The sequence below is a fragment of the Panthera leo genome, chromosome B2, assembly GCF_018350215.1.
Source record: "Panthera leo isolate Ple1 chromosome B2, P.leo_Ple1_pat1.1, whole genome shotgun sequence".
NCBI lineage: Eukaryota > Metazoa > Chordata > Mammalia > Carnivora > Felidae > Panthera > Panthera leo.
The window spans coordinates 149,810,674-149,834,697 of NC_056683.1; the positions used below are offsets into that span (position 1 = coordinate 149,810,674).

Sequence of the window (24,024 nt, forward strand, 5' to 3'; positions counted from 1 at the left end):
ATTTTCTGGACCCTGTGGTGTTGATGGTGCCTCTTGCTGGAGAGCCAGCTAATCCATCAGCAGATTTGAGAGGCGACCTTCAGGACTGGATGCGGTAGCATCGGAATCCACAGGTCTAGGACAACCGCGGGGGCTGGGGACTGCCCTGGGCTCGTCAAGTGGTGGGCACCGCGGGGCCTGTAGTGAGTGGAGCGGGTCGCTGCTCCCGGACACGGCGAGGGGAGGAGGCACGGCGCGTCTTGCGGTCGTGCCGGGCACTCTCCTAGGGCGCGCGCGCGTGCACGTGTGTGCGCGCCTATGCATGTGTGTGCGCGTATGTGCACGTGTGTACGCGCGTATGCATGTATGCGCACGTGTGTACGCGCGCGCGCATGTGTGCACGCGTGTGCATGTGTGTGCACGTGTGTGCATGTGCGTGCACGCATGTGCGCGCGCAGGGAAGCCGGCACGCTCGCGGCACTGACTGGCGGCGCAGCCCCGGGGGCCCGTCTCCACCTCCCGCTCCCGCAGACCCGCGCCCGGGGCGGCCCCCGGCCCGAGCGCGCAGCCGAGCGGAGCCGAGCGGGGCGCGGCGGCGGCGGCGGCGCGGGGGTGGGGCTGGAGGAGGGAGGGAGGGAGGGAGGGACGGAGCGAGCGAGCGGGAGGAGGATCCGGGAAGTTCGGGAGTTATTTGACAGCCGCCGGCGGAGCCGCACGGGACGCGGAGGGCCGCCGGGTGCGGAGGGCGGCGGGTGGAGTCGGGCGCCCGCAGCGCGGGGACAGGACCGCGTGCCGCGCGCGTCACCATGCTGCTCCCGCAGCTCTGCTGGCTGCCCCTGCTCGCCGGGCTGCTCCCGCCCGCGCCCGCGCAGAAGTTCTCGGCGCTCACGGTGAGTCGTCCCGCGGGGACGCGGCCCCCCGCCTCCCCTTCCCGCGCGAGCGCCCGGGGCGCGGGAAGCAGGTGACCCCCGGGAGCGTGGCGCCGCCTCCCGCCGGCGGGGTGCGAGCAGGTGGGGCCCGGGCCGGTGCCCGGGCGGCGGCGTGGGGCTTTTGGGCTCTTCCCGCCGCGTGGGGGTGCCCTCGGGGTCCCGCGCTTCCGGCTGGCGGGTGGGCAGGGCCCCGCGCGGACCCCGGATTGCCCCGAGGGCCTCCCCCCCACCCCCCACCGGCATTCGGCGGGTCGCGCACTTGCCGGCCCGTGGGCCCCGTAGCGCGCTCGGCCTCGCGCCCCTCCATCACCGGGGCTCCCCTGCGGGGAGTGGGGTGGGGGGGGCGAGCTGCTGTCCTGGGCCCAACTCCTGAGCCCCCCGTGCTTCGCCCGCCGGCCCCAGAGACCCTCCCTGAGGGAGACTAGGAGGAAGCACGTGACATTAAAAAGAAACCCTATTTTCGCCCGTCTCCGCGGGCACAAGTCGCGTCCCGCGGCCCCTCCTTCCGGGCCCTCTCCGGGTCCGGGTGCTGCGCGCAGGCAGGCGCGCTCCCGAGCGCGTGGGTCACCGCGGTTGACCGCCGTGTGTTTTTCTTTCTTAGCCGAGACTTCTCTGCAGCAGTCTTGGCCGGCGGCGCGCGGGGCCGAGCCCGGAGCTATGTGCGGGGCCCGAGCCAAGCCACCGGCCGCCGGCCCAGGCCGGGTGTCTGCAGCCCCCAGCTCGGGCGGACCTCGTGGGCTCCGCAGTGTTTGCAAACCCGTAATTAATGCAATCTGCAGAAACGAAAACATTCCACTTAAATGTGTTTTTGAACAAGTGCTTGAGAAAACACGAAGGTGGAGAGAACACCTCTGGTGGAGAGATGCCTTTTAAGTGGCGGGACTTGTCCTCAAGGCGTTTATTGTATCGAAAATACCGGAGGTTTGAAAGGAGCTGTGGTCCGGTTCTGCTTTTCAGCAAAAATCTGAAGCAGTCCTATGAGCCTTTTTTTCCCCCTCGGAGTAGTGTGAGGGGGAAAAGACGTTAGTGAGTTCACTGTTCATACCTAAAATTCTTCTGGAACCGTCCTTGGGTCCCTGCCTTGTGTCTTGCAAATGACTTGTAGATTAGAAACTGCTCCCTGGAAGCTGTAAGGAGGTTTTCACAGGCTCAGCCTTCCTGCAGAACGTTTATCTCCGGGAGAGGCCATCAGACACTGTTTCCTGTGCGTATCCCGGTGTCTACCTCCGTGGCCCGAACAGGCTTAGGGCACAAGCTCCTCACGGCAGACTCCTCCCCCCCCCCCCCCCCCCCCCCCAGTAGCTCCCTGAAGGCCACAGAGAAACAGACCGGTTCGCAAAAGAAGACACTGGCATTTCCTCCTAGAGCTGTGGCCGCGGCTTACCTACCCTTGCCACGATTTTCTGAGAGGGTAAAGGGTGGAGTCCCATGTGCCCGCTCCCCGGGGGGCACCGTGGTCCGTTGGTACCTCCCGGGGAAAAGCAGAAGAGGCGGTTAGCTGTTGGAACCGTTGGCATCCCTGTAGGTTCTCTTCTCTCCCTGCCGCCCTTCTGTGTGACATTTACTTCGGGTTTTCTGGCGGCAGGAAAAGCTGCCTGGGGACTCCAGGGCGGGCAATGGCCCTTGACTGCACTCTCCTCCCGGGAGACCTTCTGCCTGAAAGCTACGTGTGCAAACACAGTGCCCTGGCGGGAGAAGATTTTGAAGCCCTCAAATATTTTGGCACGTTCCTCCCCATCCCGCCCCGCCATCTGAGAATTCAAGAGGTTGGCCGAAGGGTCACGGGGAAGTGTAGGGAGCCCTGGGTCTGGTGTAGGGACCATCTCTTTTCCCATCCCTGCCTAGTATTCGGGGAGCTTTTGGTTCCTCTGCAAGATTTACATCTGATCTTCACTAAATCCGAGAGACAGTCCGGGAGCCCGGGAGTGGCGTCTTCTGGACGGGTGACGACCCTAGACACGTTACCGAAGCTTCTTAGTCCCCAGGTTGCTTATCGGTGTCGTGTGGACAAAGTGCTGTCTGATTAGGTTGCCGGGAGGATTGAAGATAAGGCTTTTCCTGTGCGGGGGGTCTCTTCTCCCATTCACCTTGCTTTGCATGGCGCCCGTGCCTTTGGTCCATAGGAGGTAGTTTGAAAGACCTTAACTATCGGCTGTGGTGCTGTGTCCTTCGGGTGTGAGGGCACTGGCCTCTCGTGGTTTTCCCGCCCGTCACAGGGTGCTTAGGACGCACCGCTTTGCTCCTGGCAGCTACCTGCGCTTAGTTGAGGTAAATTGTGCAGGGCTGGACAATGTACTGTCTCTCCCACCTTCTCTTCTCACCTAGAGACGGGGATACTCCCCCACCTCTGTGGGTCAGAAGCCCGTCACGCTTGGCTTCCCGGGACCGTACACCTGCCTGCCTTCCTCCCGACACCGCCTGGTCTGTGTCTGGGTGTCATGCGGTCAGAGTGTCCCTGGGTTCGATCACCTCCGCTGCTCTGTGTCCAAGGCTAAGGGAATCTGCTTTGCTTGACTATTATCTTTTTTTTTTTTTCCTTCCAAGTTGTTCTTTAGAAATGGCACCATGAAGCCCTTTCTGATGGCTTTTATGATCTCCTGGTCCTCAGTGAGACTTTCCAGTATTCCTGCTGATCAGCAGGTGGTGTTAAGTGATTAATCTGCCCTAATTGGGGCCACTTGTCTGCCTTCCTTTAAGAGGTGGGTACATTCTAAGGCCAGACGGTGTCCCTTTCTCGTGGGAATGGTTGACTTGTCTCGAGCTATTTCTGTGAAGGGCTGAGACTGTGGCACAGCCTGGGCATGTGCGATCCCTCTTCTTTCACTTTGCCACAAGTGTCGTCGTGTGGGTTTGGACAGACAGACGGCCAGCCCGTCCCTGCAGGTTTCCTTCGGGGCGGCGAGGAGGCGCGTTACGCGACCCCCTTCCCACGGAATTTGAGCCGGGCCAGCGGGCTCGCTGTAGAGCAGACCAAGTGCCCACGCCTAGGGGGCAGGCGTCTTGCCACGTCTTGTTGCCAGCGGGTGCCACTCTCCTGGGCCCTGTCCGGAGGCACAGGTGGTGGCACTGAGAGCCTCCGTGCACCACACACTCCGTCAAGGGCATCTTGTGTGTGCTTCTCCTGTGTGCCCTCAGCAACCTGCCCACAAAGGTTCTGCTGCGCCCACGCTGGAGAGTCAGGGAAGCTGCCCCTGCCACTAAGCTGATCTAGCTGTTTCCAGATTCAACCCGGAATTATTTTCCTTCCCTTGGGGGACGGGCATTCCCTGCTCTAATTTCGGTGACACCTTCAGGGACTTTATAACTCCGCACTCTTTTCCCTACTACCTTCCCCCTGGGGAGGGGACGTGCTCCGGACTCGTTGGTCTGGGGGACGTGGAAGGACAGGGTCGAGATGGCTGTTTTGTGCCCCATGTGTATTTCTTTGCTTTGAAAGAGAAGGGGGGGGGAAAGGAGTGACAGTGTTTGCTCATATATAAATTTTAAAAGGTTCGTCATTAGCACGTCCCCGAGAGGGTCTGACAGCAGCGTTTCTGAGCCATGGCGGCGGGGGTGTGTGTGTGGGATGTGCACCGTCCCAGCATGAGACGTGCCCAACAGGCAGTGATTCTGCGTGTTTTCTCCCACTGCACATGCTCTGAGTGCACGGTGCTCCGGGAAGGCCGGGTTTCATTCATCAGCAGAGCGGCCACGGAGGCGGCGAGGGAGGAGAGAAGTCACCACAAGCGACAGTCTCCAACCTAGAAGCCCCAACGTCAAGACCATAAATAAACACATAAGCAGCCTCAGGCCCTACGAGGATCGGGTGGTAAATGGGCATCGATGTAACGATGACTCAGAACAGATTTCCAGGCAATTCTATATCAAAAGAAGCCTTCCCGACCCCCTAGGATGTTAGGACAGAGGCTGTTGTTAAGATGGGCAGAACAGTGGGACAGAGCGAGGTAACACCTCTATTTCTGAATGACAATTGCACTTTTCTCCACATACCAGACGAAGGCTGAGGATGATGAATCTCCAGTGGGATTTGGCATTAGGGAAGAAAAATTACGACTTAGAATTAGAAAATTAGAATTGTCCCCTCTCTGTGTCCCCGCTCGATGGGGTTGGTAACGGGGTAGGATCCCGCTATTAATATCCGTACGTGCTTGGAGTCTGAATAACGCTCGATACGTTAAGTATTTAACCAAAGCCCACAAGAGGAAAGAATTCAGAGAATAAAATCCTAAGTTCACATGGGCTGAGAAGAAATTATTCTCAAAGTGTTACTAACAGACATTTTTATGTGGTTTCACAGTCCCAGGCTGAAAATCAAAGAGCAAAGATTCCTAATAAAACACAAAAAATTGGAGCCAAGTAAAACGTTAACGCATTTATATCGTCAGAATTAAAAAAAAAAAGAAATAATAAATGGAAACTTGTGTACTATCTGGCTAAATTTAATGAGAACTTTTGACAGGAGGGCAGTCTTAGAATGACGACTAAAACCCCGATTCTGCCCAAACTTTGCCGCGTATGACATACTGTGGCAGGTGATGGACGGGTCTGGCGCAGAGGAGGTGAAGTGTCCCTACGGTGAGTGCTTCCTTCCTCCGGGAGGGGCCTTCCCTCCTCTACTCGCTTTTCCCTGGTGGTCTTTCTCGTCCTCCTTCTGCCCGAATCACGGCGGGCCCTCTCGGCGTCTGTCACCAGGACACCCGCCATCCGTGCGGCCGTGGCTGCGGTAGCTGGCCCTGAAATCCAGAAGAACCTTCTGATTGCTGTCCCCCACAGTCCCTCCTTGCCAGCGCTGGTGCGTCCCCTCCTCCCGGCTCTGCCCCGGTGGTCAGCTTGCTGAGGGGGGGGCCCGGCTGCCATCCTGTCCCCCCGCATCATGTTACGACCCGTCCGTTAGCAAGCCCCATGCCTTTGGGGGGGTGGTAAGCCAGCGCTTAAGGGTTGAGGTTGCTGGCACAGTCTCTCCCGATAATAATGAAGTTTCAGAAAGCATGAAGAGTTTGAGGTCAACACAATAACGTGTGGCGTGTTTGATCACCGCTTGAGAACACTTCAGTGCGGCCTGGGGCCGTCAGCCCCGCTGCATTCTGGATGTTCGCAAACTTGTTGGATTCTGGTCACTTCTTAGAGAGCAAGTTCGTCGGCTTGTTGGTGAAACGGTGCCCAGCCCAGCCCACAACGGGCAGATGGGATGATGGACGTGTCCCGGGCCAGGCCGAGGACATCCTGTGCCGTGGGCGAGGGTTGGCGCTCGGGAGGCCATGCTGAGGCCTCGCCGTGAGGGAGGCTGTCTCGGGCCCTGTCCCGTGAGGACCGCGTTGGGGAGCCCTCGCGGCAGGGTCCCCACCTCCCTCAGGGCGGCAGGGGAGGGCACGGGGCACCCGGAGCCTCGGGGAGACTTTCTGGCCGTCCCATCTGCCCCGACGGCGAGGGTCCTCTGACCAGCGAGCAGATCTGCCTCTTTGCAAGGGCGCCACACTTTTGTGTCTGGGCGGGAGGTGGCCGAGAAGTGTTCGCACGCGCTCCGAGGCAGGACGGACGGTGCGTCGCTGAGCGGGCCGACTGATGATCTTAATTTCTGAGGGAACCTGGTGTTCGTGAAGGACCCGACTTGCCTCTGGGGTTTGGCAGGCGCCCTTCCCCAAGACTTTCCAGCTGCCTGGGAGCTCCGGGCGCTGGGGTCCGGCGGCCCCCCTGTGGCCCAGAACCTGACCCCAGCGCAGGGGCTTTCTCATTGTCCTCCCCTTCCTCGCTCGTCGAAGGACTGGACGTCGACGTGCCCTTTCTCCACGCAGCTGGTCTGTTTCTGGTTGACTCTGCACGGGGCAGCTTCCCTCTGCGACCCTGCCCTAAGGATTCCTAGAGCCCTAAGGAATATTATGGTTGAACACAACTGTCACAGAGCCACCCTCACGGCTCCCTGGCCGCAGGGACCCTTCCTTGCATTCCAAATCAAAGTGACATAAAGGCTTCATAACATGCAGTCGCCCCGTGGAGGAGAGCCAATCACGCTGAACTACGAAAGGGAAATTACAAGATAATAAATTCCACAAACGCTGGTAATTTTGAAAACAATGCTCCAGATTCGAAGGAAGGTTTTAGAGCAGAATTTAGTGCATTGTTTGTTCTCAGCTGTGTACTGATTCATTCCACATGGGGTTGGGGAGTGTGTGACTGAGATTTTAAATATATGTAAAATTAATGGAAAAAGATCTTTGGGAGAGAGAAGCGAGTGTCCCGCCAGTCTGTGGCGGGCAGGCTTGAGGCCGCCTCGCGCATGGGAGCGTGGGGGTTCCTGGCGGGCTGGGGGTCGGTGATGCTGATGGTGTGTCACCTGTGTGGGGCACAGGTGTCCCTGACACGCTTTGGTGATGTGCAGTCCCCTTTGGCGCAGTGAAAACTGACATTATGCTTTCCCATCATACTTTCTTCCTAGAGATCAGGCACGTTAGGTGCCTTATTAAACTGTAGCGTCTTCACTGGAAACAGAGCCGAAACGGGCCGAGGGCCTGCGGTCCAGTGTGGGCTCCCCCACCCCCCGTCCCGCCCCTGCCCCGCCCACGGGCCAGGCGTGGGAGGAAGGGGGAGGGGATGGGGAGGCCCCCGTCTCCCATGGAACTGGCTGAGGGAACTGGCCGAGTGCTGGGCGTCAGGGCCCAGAGTCCCTCATCTTTGGGAAACAGACACATGCAAAGTTTTACATGTTGAAAAGAGAGAACAGAAACGTCTTGTGTCCTGCTCCAATGGCATCCACTACGGAATACGATTTGTCATCAGCAGGATTCTCTCTGGAAGGGGTTTGGTTTTAACATGGGCTGAGAATCACACAGTCTTTAACAATTCGTCTGGGGGCGCCTGGGCGGCTCAGTCGGTTGGGCGTCCGACTTCAGCTCAGGTCGCGATCTCGCGGTCCGTGGGTTCGAGCCCCGTGTCGGGCTCTGTGCTGACGGCTCGGAACCTGGAGCCTGCTTCAGATTCTGTGTCTCCCTCTCTCTCTCTCTCTGCCCCTCCCCTGCCCGTGCTCTGTCTCCCTCTGTCTCAAAAATAGATAAAAACATTAAAAAAATTAAAATTCATCTGTATCCAAATCCACAAGAATTTACGTCATCGGTTTGCATGGGCCATTCGTGGAGGTGGTTAGAGAAGATCACTGGGTCTTCTGGAGGCCAGACCCCTTGCTTCTCAGGCCTGGGCTGTCTCTCCAGGGTTTAGAGAGCTCTGAAGACAAAGGAACTCGTCCACGTGCCCCGGGGCGCCGGCTGAGCACTGCCCCGAGTCTGCTGTCGGGGATCCGCGGGCCCGAGGCTCCCGGCTTCCTTTCTGGACGGGCTCCATTCTGGGCTCTGGCCGACGCATATCCTTTTGGGAATATGGCCCTCAGTCTAGATGCAAGAGCTCGAAAGCAGTCGGCCACTAAGCCGCCAAGCACGACCTCGTCTGAGGCAGTAGTGGGGTGATGCGGGGTTCTCCATGCGGTGACTCTCCCTGTCGTCGTTGTAAGTGGTCTTTTCTGTGTTTTTCCCGTTACAACTAGATTTGCATCCTGATCCCATCATCTCAGATGGGGACTGTCCCCTCTGGCTTATGCAAATTTGTTGAGCACTCGCTCCTCTGTCTTCCAGTAAGAGGGTTGGCCTCCATGCACCCGAGGGACAGGCTAGGATTCAGTCCCGGGATATGAGACACGGGCACATGTCCATTTGCCGCGTTGGTTCGCTGTGCCAAGGAAGAAGCCCCAGGAGCTCTGGGTATGTCTGTCCCCTCCTCCCCCCGCCCTGAGAATCAGTGCCGCAGAAATCAGCGAAGCCCTACATCAGACGCCCAAGTACACGTTCCTGTGAACCTTGCTCCAAAAAACCCCGATAACTGACAGTTTGTGAATAAGGTCATTCTACCAGCTACGGATACTCCTAGCTGTTCTGGTTCTAGCTCCTTGCACACAGGATATCTCCCGGAGACGTGGACGTGGTCTTCTAAGCGTCAGGACGACTGTATCTGGTTCGTGGGACTAGGAGTTCCGTGTGATATAATAACTTGTTTTCACACTCGCTTTCTCTCTTAAAATAGACAGCCAGCTTCCTGTGCTCCTGCGATGTTATCTCGCGTGTCCTCATACTGGCCAAGACGCTGTATATATTTCGTGGGCGTGTGTATTTTAGATTTTTGTAAGCGCCTCAGGATAAGGAAAGTGAGTAACAGCTCTGACCTGAACATACACGTTTGCTAAGGTGTAGCTTTGCCGAATCTGCAGATGTGTGTTCCTGATAATCAGGTCTTCATTCTTCGAAGATTGATCTTTTGGAGGGAGTGGTCGCAGACGGATCATTCTTTGCATTCAGAGCTGTAATCCAGGTGGCGTCCCGGAGCCCTTCCTAGGCACTCTGGCCTCCGGGGCCACCGTGACACCCGGCTCGGAGAGCACAGGTGTGGTCGCTCCGCTGGGTTTTATGCTCAGGTGCTAACGTTCCGGCATCGGCCACAGGGGGGAGCCCGAGAGCAGCCGGGCTGCGGCTCCAGGAGGGGCTCCTGGGTGGGCTTTGGGGTTTGACCGCCAGCCGAGCCCCCGCCACCTTGACATCGAGAAGACCCCATGGGCCGCTGCCACTTAGTGTGAGTGCAGGCCCCACATTCAACTCCCCAGTTTTAAAGATTTGACTCAACCTGAGGAGATGCTAAATCAGGGAAGGGAGAAACAGGGACACTTGTAGCTGATGTTTCTGGAAGCTGTGTTTGGAAGTCTGGGATCAGCCTGTTGAATTCGGGCTGTTGCTCAGCTGTGGGACAGGCGCGCCGTGTTACTGGGGTAGAACGGTGGCTCTAAGCAGCCAGTCGGGGGCGGCCCCCGCTGCCCCCGGGACGCTGCGAGATGGGCTCACTCAGCGCGTCCGACTGTTATCAGAAGCAGTGGCTTCGCTTACTTTGTCCTAAATTGTTATTTGCTGTCCTCGTGCTCCAGGGACAGAAGCTCTCAAACAGACTACTCTATGATGGATCTTCCCCGGAAAACGATCGTGCCCCTTCCCCAAGTCTGCGGGCTCTTTGCACACGCTCCTGTGGACCGCTCACCTGCACGGGCTTGGGGGCCATTTACATTTCTTTGTGGCCCAAAATCGGAAGGACATTTAGAAAAGTCCTTGTTGGCCCCATTCTCATTCATTTCTCCGTCCCTCCCCTTCCTTCGTGTCCAGACCTCTTCTCTCTGCGCCTTCTGCCGTCGCTGGGTGGCCCGCAGACTGGGCTCTGGAGGCCGTCAGGAGGCCATGCCTGCTGTTCTGGGGTTTTCCAGACCTCCACAGCGCCCGGTGTTTATTCCCAGCTTCCTGGAGGCTGTCAGGGTCCCTGTGTGGTGCAGGGTAGCCCTGCGGGTTGCTGCTGGGACGGGGGGTCTGTCCCCAGGCTCTGGGAGTCCTGGAGTGCGGCCTGGGCCGCGAGGGGCCCTGGCCTCTGGTCTGCGTCCCTCATAGGGCTGTGCACCCACGCCACGGGCTCGATCAGGCCCTGGACGCTCAGGTGGGGCAGCCTGTGTCCCGCAGAATCCGGGCTGAGCAGCTCTGAATCCAGTGCCTCCCTGGGGGCGGGCACGTCCGGGCCGATGCTTCCGGGGTGCGATCGGACAGGAGGCCGGCCAGCAGCCTCCCAGAGCTCGGGTCCAGCCCCGGGTCAGTGCTCCCTGAGCACCGTTCCTTCCCCGGCGGCTTGGCACCTCAGCCCTTTCCCCCCATCCTTGTTCTTCTTACCTAAACCCCAAATTTAGCAAAACATGACAAAATAATTGGCAAAGCAGAGTTAGGTGTTCATCTCTGTCTGTCCCTCCCTCGGTCTCTTTCTTTATAGCTGTCTCTCTGTGTCTCTTATGCATTTGTATCTCTGTCTCTGCCCTTGGGTCTCTTGACGTCTGCAGCGTGCACGGGGTCACTGCCCGCCAGCCTCACCCTTGCAGCGGCCCCGCGGTCCTGGCCTCGGGCCTCGGCTGCCTCTGCATCAGCAGGGAGGCCCCACAGGGAGGATGGAGAGGCCCCTAGGTCGTCGGGCTCCGTGAGCTGAAATGTCTGAGAACACATGAACTAACCCAGAACTTGACTCGGCCAAATCCTAACCGGGTTTTGTTTTAAAACATCGCAACTTTTTAAGTTAACTCTCCCTCCTTTTCTTTCTGGGCTTCCCAGTTTCTTTGAGAGCTCAGGACAGCCCTGCGTGCGTCTGCGGCTGTGAGGTCCAGCTCCGGGTGCTCCCAGGGGCGAGCGCGGCAGGGCGGGTGGGGGAGCGGCCCCCAGCTGTGCCCGAGGTGCCCGTGACCCCCGTGCCTGCAGCCCAGCGCCCGGTCCACGTGGCGGGGGGGCCTCTGGGCGCGCGTCCCTTGGAGCAGAGGATGCCCCGGGGGACGGGCCCGCGCAGTGTGTAAATAAAGTTGCGACACAGCAGTTCCGGCGTCGGACGTGCTTGAGGGCGGGGGGGCGCGGGACAGACGTGCAGCCTCCCCCGGGCGCCTGGTGCTGCTCCCAGGTCACCGTCCAGCCGCGGGGCGCTCCGCCGTCCCGCAGAAAAGACAGCTGTGCGCCGCGCAACCCGTGTCCGGCTGGAGGCGTGGCGGGGGGCAGGGGCCACGGGAGGGGGTCACCGCTTTCAGAAATGTTGCGGGAGGGGGGCGGGGGTGGGGGCGGAAACTACGAAGACAGGCTCCTGGACACGGGAGAGGGTCTCATGAGCCCCCCACCCCTGCCCCGGGCTGCAGGGTCTGGGGAGGGTCGGCAAGAGCAGGAAGCGCCCCGAGAGGGCAGGCTGGGCTGCTCCGGGAGCCTCCAGGGGTGTCAGCAGGGGTGCAGCTGTGGTGCTGGGGCGGGGGTCCCTGGTGCCGGCTCCTCAGCTGTCTCTCGGTTAGGGGTAGGGCGGGAGCTCTCCGCTGCCGGAGCCTGGACGGGCCATTGTGGGGGGAGGGGGGGCGCGTCCGCTTTGGTCTGATTGTCGTGTAGGAGTTTTCTTGAAAATAGGCCAACGTTGTAACAGTAACAATTTCCCGGTGCTGCCTTTCATCCCAAGAGTTGCTGTCTCTGTGCAGAGGCGGAAATGAGAGCAGGAGGGAGGCAGGAGGAGGGAGGGAGGCAGGAGGAGGGAGGGAGGCAGGAGGAGGGAGGGAGGCAGGAGGAGGGAGGGAGGCAGGAGGAGGGAGGGAGGCAGGAGGAGGGAGGGAGGCAGGAGGAGGGAGGCAGCAGGGCCCTGCAAGCCCAGGTGTACCCGGAGGCTGAGGCTGCACTGGGTTCCCCGTCGGGAGAGGCTGGCTTCTCTCTCATCGCCTCAACTTGGAAACGTTCATGCTCTCTCTCCTTCCCTCCTTAAAATTCACTTTCTGAAGCATACTTGAGACTGCTTGCTTCACTTTATGGAGGTTACATAACAATCAGGTAAGACAGTGTGGACAGAAGGACGCAGATTTCATCATTGCTCCTGGGGCCTGACTCAACATCACTGGTGTCAGATGTCCCGGCCCAGCCGTTGGGTTGGTAGTAAAGCTGTGGAGACAGGAACCCCACAGTGAAGAAAGAGTGAAAAAACCCTAAGGCCATCCTGATGTCACCCAAATGGAGGGAGGACCCTGGGGAAGCAATTGCTCTAGACTCCCCAGTGCACATTCCGAATGTGGTGCCTCGAGGGCATGTAGGGGTGCAGGGGCGGTGCAGGGTGGTGCCGGGGCACACGGGGGATGTAGGGGCGCCCGGGTGGCGCAGGGGCACATGGGTAATGAGCTCGGGGTCCCCGCCACGTGCCTGTAGGGGCCGCACGTGGCTTTCCAATTGTGAAGGGCGGCAGTGCCCTGGCCGGCCCCTGAGTGTGCGGATGCCAGCGGGGGACCGGGGGACAGACGTTCATGCAGGCGGGTGGGGCTGGGCCTCCCGTGGCGGTGTCACAATGTGAGGGCTGGTTTGTGAGTGCTGCTAAGCCAGGGGCCACTTGAAAGCTTGTCGCACACGTCACTCTTGAATGACACACTTGTGAACGGTCACAGCTTGTGAGCAGGGAGATGGCTAGGTCTGTGGGCCCAGTGAGCCCTGGGCAGGGGTGGGGGTATGCATAGGGCTGGAGGGAGGCAGGTGGGTAGAGGGAGGTGGGGCATGAGGAGGTGGGACATGGGAGGAGGTGGGGTGGGCGGGGTGTGGAAGGTGGGATGGGATGGGCGGGGTGTGGAGGGGGGAGGGGGTTGGAGGGAGGCAGGGTGGGAGGGACGTGGGCAGGGTGTGGGAGGTGGGGTGTGGGGGAGGCGGGATGGGTGGGGGGGTGGGCGGGGCATGGGGAGGTGGGGTGGGCGGGGCGTGGAGGGGGGAGGGGCGTGGAGGGAGGCAGCTTGGGCGGGACACGGGCCGGTGTGGGAGGTGGGGTGTGGGAGAGACGGGATGGGTGGGGGTGAGTGGGGCATGGAGGTGGGTTGGGCGGGGTGTGGAAGGTGGGGGGGTGGGGCATGGGGGGGTGGGGTGGGAGGGAGGCGTGGAGGGAAGCGGGGTGGGTGCGGTGTGGGAGGTGGGGTGTCGGGGAGGCGGGGTGGGTGGGGCATGGGGAGGTGGGATGGGCGGGGCATGGAAGAAGGCGGGATGTGGGCGGGTTGTGGGAGGTGCAGTGGTGGTCAGGTGGGGAGAGGGGTGGAGGGCTCTGGCATGCGTGGGGCGTGAAGGGGATGGGACTCTGGGTGGTGGGCATTCCCAAGGGACGGTCCTTCCCTGGTGTTAACCTGCATCCCGTGGCCCGGTTTGGATGCACAACAAAGCCAGGCTGCGTGGAGGGTCCATCCCACGCCCGCGCTCTTTCTGTGGATCGGGACCCTCGTGGCCCCTTAGTAGGGCTGCTCCTGGACACGTTTCTTGCTGCTACTGGGTGGTGACAGTGACTTTTGGGTGTGGGCTTCGTGTTTTGGCGATGGTGGAGACAAAGCGTCTACTCTGCAGGGTCGCAGTGTCCTTTACTTACGGGCTCTCTGCGCGGAGCTAGATTGACCAGTGCTCTCAGGACGGAGGCGGGGAGAGCAGGGTGCCGGGGGCTCTGGGGACAGGTACTGTTAGCAGGAGTGTCTTGGTTCACAGCACAGGACCAGGGACTACGAAGTGTCACCAGAGAGCAGAGGGAGGGAGCAGTGGGGAGTCGGGCGGACGGGGAGGGAGGTGAGTGGCCCGTGCGGGAGGAAAGTCTGTGAGCTCAGCCTCCCTCCTTCTGCCCCAGCCACGTGAGCTTAGGTGGGAGTCAGGCGGCAGGAGGTTGAAGGGTCTGACCGGGAACAGGTGCACACGCATGAGTGCGAGGTGGCCGTTTTCCGGTCACGCTCAGGTTTTTCAGTGTGGTGGACGGTACACAGTGTGGAATGAGCCAGGCCCCGCCTGGCGTCCTCCGTCTCCCGGAGACCCGTTGCGGGCGGCTGGACCCATCCTGCTCTGTCCTGTAACTTGGACAGACCTGCGGGTCTGGACTCCGACGTGAGGGCCCAGGTGGGGGACACGTGCAAACTCGGGACAGGAACGTGTGTGATGCAGTCCACCCTTTACAGAGTATAAACTGGGACGGGCGCCTGGGTGGCTCGGTCAGTTGAGCACCCGACGTCGGCCCCGGTCATGGTCTCTCGCTTTGTGGGTTCGAGCCCCGCGTCGGGCTCTGTGCTGACAGCTTGGAGCCTGGAGCCTCCTTGGGATTCGGTGACTCCTCCTCTCTCTGGCCCTCCCCCTCTCATGCTCTCTCTTTCTCTCTCAACAATAAATAAAATTACAAAAATTAAAACACAAAACAGAAACAAAGTATAAATCAGAGCAAAGCTCAGGGCAGCACACGGGTTCTGGAGTGGCCACTGCCCCTCTCACCCGGGAGTGACTCCTCATTGGGGGAGGGCCGGGGACTGACGGGCACAGTCACAGGGGGCCCCTGTGCAGGACTCACTGGCGGCCTGTACCGACCCGTGGGTGGCTGGTGGTTGTAAAGTGACCGGGAGACATCACGTGTAAATGGGCAGCACAGATTCTAACGTTACCTGTGTGGGTGTGATAGGGGTTCCCGGACCCTGCGTAGCCAGCCTCCTCTGTGAGCACTGCCAGGGTCACAGACCCGCCGGGCGCTGGCCACGCGCTGCTCCGGCTGTCGTCTGGGGGCCGGGGACTCCCGGCCTGTCTCCCGGGACGAGCGCACTGGAGATCAGTCTGGCCCAGGTGACGGGGGCAGCGGGCCCAGCAGAGGGAGAGTGCTGGTCTCTCCAGAAGCTTTTGTTCTCTCTCTCTTGCCTGCTGTTCGGGAACTTCCTAACTGGTCTGATAGTGACATCCTGCTCCCGTTCTTCTTGGTCTCAGTGCTTTCACGGCCGCGTCCCCTCACGTGTGCCGTCCTCCCCTGCCGGCCCTCGGGGTACGACACGTGGCCCACCCTGTTCACCCGCCGGAGAAATGGACACTGGGGCCCGTCCCGAGACAGACTCTGGCGTGGGATTTAGCGCCACACGGGCCTCCCGGACTTGTTCTGGAGGGACCCCTGGGGACGAAATCCTGCAGGAGGGCCCCTCGCTGGGCCCCTGTGGTCAGTGGGCAGGAGGACTCAGTCTGGTCACGAGGTGGGGGGGCGGGGCCGGCCGCGGAGTCTCAGTCTTTGGTGCTGCGGGATGGGAGGACGTCCCCCTCCGTCACCGTGCCTGTGATCGCTGTCCCTGTCAACACACGCTTCCTCCGCCGCGGTGGCTTAGCGTCCAGCTCTTTGAAGGGAGACCAGGCGTCTTGGGCTCGGCCGCGACCCTCCACGTGTCCACCCTGCGCTGGGCTATTTGCAGCGTGGCCTGCTACGCCCTTGCTGTGCCGAGCCCCACCTGCACACCTGCCGGGCGTCCTGTGTCGGGGTGTTTGCGTGCTCTGCCTCCCTCACTTGCCAGAAACGCCGGCTCTTCCTCCGGGAAGCCTTCCGGACCCTCAGGTTGGTCTGGGGCCAGCTCCGCGAGGAGCCGCACAAAAGCCGGGGCGGCGAGTCAGGCATATCTTATTACTCTCACTTTGTAACGATTAGAAGCAAATGTATTAAGTACACCTTGGAAACCAGTGGACTAATTTATTTTTTTTAATTTAAAAAAAAATTTTTTTTAATGTTTATTTATTTTTGAGACAGAGAGACACAGAGCATGAACAGGGGAGGGGCAGAGAGGGAGGGAGACACAGAATCTGAAACAGGCTCCAGGCTCTGAGCGGTCAGCACAGAGCCCGACACGGGGCTCAAACTCACATGCCGCGAGATCATGACCTGAGCCGAAGTCGGCCGCTTAACCGACCGAGCCACCCAGGCGCCCCGCCAGCGGACTAATTTAAAAGGAATTGCAGAGTGCCCCCTTGCTGGGACCGCTGCGCTAGAAACACCACTTACTGGGACGCCGATGCCCCCTCCCCACAAGCGGTGCCCCGAGGGGGCTGTTGACACTCCACTTTTCGGGGAGGAACTTGGGGCCTGGATGGATTAAACGTCAGTAGCTGCGTCGTCGGGGTGGGGGGCGCTGTTGCCATCTGGGGGCCCAGGCTGTCGTGGGGGGGACCATCCAGGGTCCCCGTGGGGCTGCGGGCCAGACCTTTCTCCCCGCGCCCCATGGTCTCCTGTGCGAGTCATGTGAGTCGCCCAAGTGGAGGTGTTGGCCTCCGAAGGCTTCGCGGTGCCTGTGTCTCGGCTGCCAGCATGAGCTCTGCAGGTCCCCTCGGGAGGCACCTTCGGACGTGATGCGCATGGAGTGTAGGTGGGTGGTGGTCGCGATGCCGGACTGATGTGCCAACAAGGTTTCCTCGGGGGCCCTGCCCTTGCCTCCGACTTAAGTGGTCACGCCCCCGCGACCATTAAGCACACGTTTAAGTGGCCAGAGGCGCCTCCAAAGAAGAACGTACCCCAAGCCCGGCCCCGTGAGCAGCTCTTTACGGAGACAGGACGGGGTGTCCTTCCTAGGAGATTAGAAGACGTTCTAGAAACGACATAACCACATAACAGACATTTTGAGAGATAACCCCGCCGACCCACACGGTGCCTCCGGGCACGTCTGCTTGATTTTGCTGCGTCGACTTCACGACTTTCCCACCTGGTTTTGAAAAACACTTTGGCGATGAGAGTGTTTAATCTCTTTATTCGGTAGCGTCGAGGCGTTGGGGAGGCGAGAGAGAGAGCGAGTCCTGTCACCGGCCTGGGAGTTAGAAGGGGTCGGGGGTCTGCTTACCTTCTTCGCTCCCTTGATGTTTAAGGTGAAATCTAAGGCTGATTTTTACCAAAAATGATTTCAGCACTCAAACCTCCACAGTGTAATCGCATCCATTATTGTGAAGGACGTATTTTGGTGGAAATGTGTTAATAGACAATAGAATCCATTTTTGACATTACGGGCGCAAAACAATATGAACGCCCCTGGGGCTTTTCTTCTCTTTAAATGCTTGTTACCTGAGGGGGAGGAACAATCTGGCCCCGGGAGAGCACAGGAAGGTCTGTGGTTGATCCTTGGCCTTGGCCACAGACCCTGGGAGCCCTGGCATACGTCTGTCTGTAGGATGTCCGTGCTTACGTGGTAATTTGGTTGGAGAGGGAAAGTCTAAGCTCATCCCCTTGGTGCTGGGCACACTATGAACTTAAAAGGAATCACTTGGCAATCTTTTGGGGTGCTTTTTAGAGACTACCTAGAACGGTAATGTGCAGGGTAACCTTTTAGAGGTTCACCCCTTCTCGTACAGCACGCTGAGTAAGGTTTACTCTTCTAGTGGCTTTTCATTTGACCATCGTGTTGGTTTTTCTTTTAATATTTACTGAGAAGCTGGGGTTGACTTGCAGTGTTTAAAGCCTTCGGGATGTTACCTGGCCTTCTCTCCTAGCATAGCTAACAAGGTAGGATCTGTGCGGACATGCGGTTCTCGTGACCGAACCTGGCATCTGGCACCCAGCGGGAAGTGAGGCGCACGCCGGGCGTCCCCAGTGCCCTTGACTCTCCGTGGGGCTCGTGCTGTCCCAAGTTTTTTCAGGACACTACCCTCTAACGTGCGACATTCCAGGTCGGGGCTTCGATGCGGATAAATGGAGGCCCTTGGCGAGGAGGTGGTGTGTCAGCTTTGCAGGAGCGTGAGCGTGGTTGCTCATTTCACAGGAATCCTTGATGGTGCCTCTTGTCTAGACCAGCCAAGAGGCCTGGGCTGTGCCCTTCCCCCGCCCGACCATCCCTCCCTCTCCCCCCTTAGCTTTCGACGATTCTGGGTCAGCAGGTCCATTGCTGGAGCCGCTTTGTGGGTAACTTTGGGTTCTCGCTCCGTCAAGTATAACGAAGGCTGTTCCCATATTCTGAAGTTCGTGCCAATCTTTGACAGATTGGGGAAAATTTGACACTTGCAATGGGGTCGTCAGTGTGCCTGGGTTAGAACTGCCCGGTGCCCGTGGATCAGGTGGTCCCTTCTGCGCTGGGGTGCATCCTCCTTCTCCCAGCGCCCCTTCTGGGCGGCCTCCGCCCTGAGGATCTCGGGCCCCTCTGAGCTCTCTGTTTGCTTGCAGAACCCCGAACTCTTGGTGTTGGACACGCACGAGGCTCTCATCTCATGCTTTCCCATACCTCTGCGGAGATGTTTAGGGAGGGGGAGTGGAAGGGGAGCTTAGAGGTCGTAGGGAGACAGGAGGCTCCAGAGATGGGGCGCATCAGCCTTGGAAATGACCTGACCTCAGGGGCTCCCAGTGTATGCTGTATGCCCGCCCCCCTGCCCGCCACCCTAAGTGCTATGTGACCTGGTGAGACTGAGTGGTGGGGCGTTCCTGGGAAGAGGGCCAAGTGGGTGACCAGGTAGTGGGAGAAACTTTTCTCCCCACAGTTTTGAAGATTCAAATGACTTTCGGCCATGTTGGTCGTGATCTGTGAGACACTAAGCGGTGTGTTATTTGGAGGTCCCTACGTTGGGGACGCTGTTGGGGTCCGGCCCTGCCGGACAGTGGGGGTGGCTCTCGTGGGCTTGCTCTGTGTCACTGCATCACCAGGGACATTACCGCCCCTCCCTCACGCATCCAGCTCTCAGGTGCTCTGTCTCTAAGACACCCTACTGACCCAAACTTGAAACACAGAAAGTCGTAAAATGCTACCTTGCCCACCGACCTGGAAAATTACCGCTGTCCTAACGGTCATTCTCAGGTGACCACAGGGGACGTCGGTGTGGGCCGGCGGGGCCCCGGGGCGTTGCCAAGTTCCGAGGGGCAGGTGCACCTGCAGGGAAGGGGTTTCTGTGGAGGGAGGCCAGCCGGAAAGGACAGAGCTGGGGTCGGGTTCCGCATCACGACCCTGGGTCCACGCAGGCGATAGCTGTGGCCGCTGGCCTCGCGGCAACTCCTTCCGGGATGACCTACTGGCAACCCGTTCATCCAGCTGGAGGGGCGGCTTGTCCAGAGCTGTTTCTGGACGTGTTCTGTTCCCTGGGGAAGCGCTAGACAAGTCCTCCCACGAGGATTGTCCCAGTCGCCACCAGTCCCATGCGTGTTCAGTCCTTTTTGCCATTGTTTTCTTCCCACACCCACGCACCCGAGGTTCAGAGGTCCGCGTTACGTCCCGTTGATGGTGACGTTCCCACAAACCGCGGATGGGCAGACTTGGAGATATCATGTGCCATAGACTTTCAACATATTTGTTATTGAACTCGTAAGCAGTAGTATTTCAGAATTCCCAGGTTTCCCTCAGGATTGTACTAGTCAGCTCTACTCTGCCGTCTCAGAAACAGGAAACTCTGGGACAGTGTTGTGTTAAGAAAGCCAGTGGGCAGAGGAGTAGAAAGTGTGAGCCACCAGGGAAGGGAATTCGAATCAGGTAGTGTCTACGCAAGTGCCCGTGAGCCTGCCCGGGTTCCGACTGTCTGCAGCCCTGAACGCGTGTGCCCCCCACGGCGGTCACAGAGGGGGCCCAGCGACCCAGGCGAGGCCCCAGGGACCACAGCAAAGCCCTGCCTGGGGTGGGGGCTACCTATGCCTGGGGTAGATCCCCCCGGACCAGACTGTGTTTATCAGAGCTGGGTCCCGTCCGGCGCGGGGAGAGCCCAGCCCGCCTGTGTGGGTGCCTGCTGCTTTACTTAACTGCCGCTTCTTGCCAAATCTTCAACACATTCCTTCTGGGTTATTTTTTTAATAAAAAATGAATTTCTATGTTGGTTTATATGGTCTCTACTCAGCAAAAAACAGTCGTCAATTCTGCAGCTGTCATTTTCTATAGTTTTCTCGACTTCAGTTTTTTATTTTTATTATCTATTTCTTTATTAAGAAAAACTTTTTAACATTTTTTCATTTTTTGAGAGAGACAGAGACAGAGGGTGAGCAGGGGAGGGGCAGAGAGAGAGAGGGAGACACAGAATCGGAAGCAGGCTCCAGGCTCCGAGCTGTCAGCACAGAGCCCCATGCGGGGCTCGACCTCACGAACCATAAGATCGTGACCTGAGCCGAAGTCGGCCGCTCAACCGACCGAGCCACCCAGGTGCCCCTCAGATTTAGTTTTTATAGTTTGGATTCTGGGTTGCAGATAGAAGGCCAGCCTTCACTCTTGTCCGCGGTGAGAGAGTGGCTCCCAGCCCTTTGCTCAGCCCAGAACTTCCGAGTGCCCTCCAGCGGGCGGGGCAGCGCCGGGTGGGGAGGGTGGCCGCGGCCGAGGGTCCGCTGGCTGCCGTCTGGGTCCGTAGGCGAGGAAGGAACGTCCGCTGGAGGCAGCTTCCAGAAGTCTTCAGAAGAAAGCATACTTTTCATAGCATGTGTGCACACGCGTCTGTCCCAGAGGACGAATTCTCCAGGCCCGGGCTGGAGGCAGGGGACACCTGCAGTGTGTTTACGTCCCCGTGAGGCAGGAGGGCGTGGGAAGGAGGCTGGGGGGGGACGGGAGGGAGGCCGGACACGAGGTCCTGCTCCTGGCCCGGCCTCCCCACAGGTGCCGGGGAGGTGTGGGGGGACGGGAGCTGGGCCAGGCCTGGGCCCGGGGCTGCCCCCCGACCCTCTGAGGAAGGGGGCTCCGGCTGGGGTTTGTCTCAGTGGCCGCTGGAGGCTCTGGAGTGACGGGTGGGTCACCGAGCGCTCGGGCCGTGTCTCCGGGGTCCTGTGGCTCCTGGCCGCGCAGCCTGAACTCGGCAGCCCCCGAACCCACGCGGTCCGGCTGAGATGCAGATTGTTTCTTGTGCACGTGAACTTTATAATATGTGGGCTACACGTCCACGAAGCTGTGAAAATTGTATTTTACTTTCAGTGTCTTACCGAGTTTATCCAGACACTTTGCTGTCGATGAAAGATATTTTCCTTTTGACGGCCCTGCCGTGGGTGGCTGTTTTTCAGACTTTTCTTAAATCCCGTGTAATACCTGTTACATGAGAAGATTTACTGTACGTGTGATGGAACTATGGGAAAAGTTGCAGGCTCCTGTGTATTCTGAGAAGGCAGCAATTACGTTTTCTGCTTAAATAACAAATGTATTTGAACAGATAGATGCTTCAGGGCACCTCCGGGGAGCTCTCCGTGTGCGCTTCTGTTCTGTGGCTCAGCTAGCACGTGCTCGTTTGCTCAGTGCCGACACTGAACAAAATCGGAGGCCGGAGGCGAGGGCCGGGACCCTGACCCGGGTTTGTGCCCAGGCCGACGAATGGAAGCCTCCGGGCCGTCCTGTCCCACCGTGGTCAGAGCAGGTGAGGAGTGTGTGAGGTCCGCCTCTCTGCAGCCCTGCTGTGCTTTGAGACGCCCGTGGTCGCAAGTGCGTGTGGGCTGCTGGGGTTAGTGACCTTCAAGGCCCTGCTCTCAGCTCGTGGAGACGCTCCGTGGAGACCTAGACCCGCCCCGGCGTCTCCCCGGCACACGGATGGATGGCCCGCCGGCCCGCAGCGACTCCGAGCGTCGGTGTTGACTCTGGAGTTCTTTAGCGCAGCTCTCACTTCTGCGCACACGGCAAACGTTTCTGAAGTGCTGCGTTAGTCTTACTGATAACCCTGCTTTCCCGTGGTCTCAGAGAAAACGTCTTACTGATAACCCTGCTTTCCCGTGGTCTCAGAGAAAACGAGCCGTGGTGTAACCCGCCGTGACAGCTAGGTCCTGTCAGCTCGCGTTCTGGACCTCTGTGTAGGGCAGGTCTGTGCCCCCCCCCCCCACGCCCCCCAGCCCCACTGACTATTAAAGGAATCTTGACCCCGAGCTAAGGATCTTCCAGGGTGTCGGGTCTGGCTTTTGTGGCAACATCAGGGGGAAGTGGTTTCAGTAGTGCCTGTGGAAACCTTCTGGAAATTTCTAAGCGAGCAGTGCGTTCCCCAGTGAGGAAAGTGGAGCAGGGCCCACAGCGGGTGGGCCTTGCTGGGGGTGACCGGGTGTGTTTTGTAAACAGATGCGGGCCCACCGGTTCACACAAATGTGAGGGTTGGGCTGGTTGAGGGCAGGAGGGCTTTAGGATTCACAGGGTCAGGGTTTGGATTCGGAAGCGCTTTTCTAAATCTTTCTGTTTGTACGTGGTGTCCTGAAATCAATAAACGTTAGCCGCTCCGAGCACCGTGCAAATTCAGGCCCTGCACCAAAACCCACATCACAGGCCTTTGTGGTAAAAATAAGCGGGGCATCAGGCTCCCTCCCAGCGTAGCTGGTTCTCGAGATGACATTTAGGAAGACAGAGAGCGTCTCCCACATCGCGCACGCTGCCAAGATTCCTGATCTGCAGTCTCACTGGAAAGGCTTTCTCATCCCTTCGAGAAAGTTGAATGGAAATTTCCAGGCCATTCAAGGAAATCGTGCCTGTGTCTTTTTCCTGGTCTCTGGGCCGGAGGGCTACGCTAGACACTAACGTTCTCTAAGCTCGACGTGCTCGCGGAAGATACGTACACGACTTGGGGATGTCCGTTTCTTCAAAGCTGGCCCGAGTGAGCACGTGTTAGGCTTGCGTTAAGAGCTGCTCACAGAGTGAGCGGGGGCTGGTACCCCACCAGCCACCCAGCCACCCGCCGTGTGGAGGCGACGCGGGCCTGCGCCCACGCTGAGCGCCCCGAATCGGGGTCTGTGGGCTGGAGCCGGGACACCCTTCACGTGGGGTCTTCTGGGGAACCCTCGCGACTTGACAGAAACAAGGCTCTCACCCTTCCCTTTGTACGACACCTTTTCCTTTTCGTGGAGAAGACCCGCCCGCGAAGCCACTTTGCCACACGGGTGGTTTGTTGTTTCAAAAACCCAGTTTCTAAACTTGGCCCCCGTGACGCTGCTTTGTTCTGTGTTGAACAAGTATCACCAAAGTTTTGAGAAATGTTTCTATTCCAGGATCCCACAAAGTGTCTCTCTGACATTTTATTTTTCAATGAAGTCATACTAAATGCATCTAAGGCCGCAAATCCCAAGACACTGAAGATTAGCAAGAAATCTGGATTCTCTCCACGGCCGTCTGGGGCACTTCCAGAATAATTTTTACCAAAACATAAAAAAGGGCAAGAAATAGCAAATGTGAGGTTCTAAGAGCTCCTTACACGCACACCTTGTTGTCTCCGTTCGGTTTTATGAAAACGCTGACGTGTCTGTGCAAATAATTTGTTAAAGGGCTCCCTCCAGGAGCGCAAAGGCACCGACGTGAGTGGTGGCCCCGGGTGGCAGGGGCCGCCGTGGCCTCCGGGCGTGGCGGCTGAAGGCAACCACCTCTCACACGGACTTCCGTGAAACTTTCCGCTTTGTCGTGACAGCAGACTGCTGTTGCCTGTGGCGCCTTGATCTGCCGGTGACGGTATGATAAGGCTTCTGCCGAATGAGATCTTACTTATGACCCGCCACGCGAACGGCTGGAAACGCAGGCCCTTCCCCTCCAAGGCGCGAATGGGGCCACGCTGCAGAGAGAGGCTGGTTTCTCGGGAACAAGATCATTTTTTGCATGTGTTTCACGTTTTAAGCTAACACCGGAGGGCAGACGGGGGAATCCTCACCTCTTACGGGAAAGGCCCGGACGGGAACGCGTGTGCCCGGAGAGCCGTCTGGTCCTGGCCTCCTCCGCCCCTGCTGCGGGCCCCCACGCTGTCCTCTCTCTCCTTCGCGGGTCACCAAGGGCGAGCTGCTGACTTCGGGCACAGGCCGAGTCTGTGCCGGCTGTTGCCCCGGGACCGCGACTCCCCCGTCCTCTCGCGGACGCGAGTTTGGCGTGTGAGGTCTCCGG

General features: G+C 59.1%; 1 protein-coding gene across 4 annotated transcripts in view; it reads left to right on the forward strand.

Annotated features, from left to right (window-relative positions):
• Positions 1 to 656: 656 nt before the first annotated feature.
• Positions 657 to 24,024, forward strand: part of SMOC2 (SPARC related modular calcium binding 2) — a 162,962-nt gene continuing 139,594 nt past the window's right edge. For all 4 annotated transcript variants that reach the window (XM_042940314.1, XM_042940315.1, XM_042940316.1 and 1 more), the window contains exon 1: positions 657 to 869. In XM_042940314.1, coding sequence (XP_042796248.1) covers positions 786 to 869 — 84 coding nt within the window. In that variant the 5' untranslated portion in view covers positions 657 to 785. The remainder of the gene's footprint in view (positions 870 to 24,024) is intronic.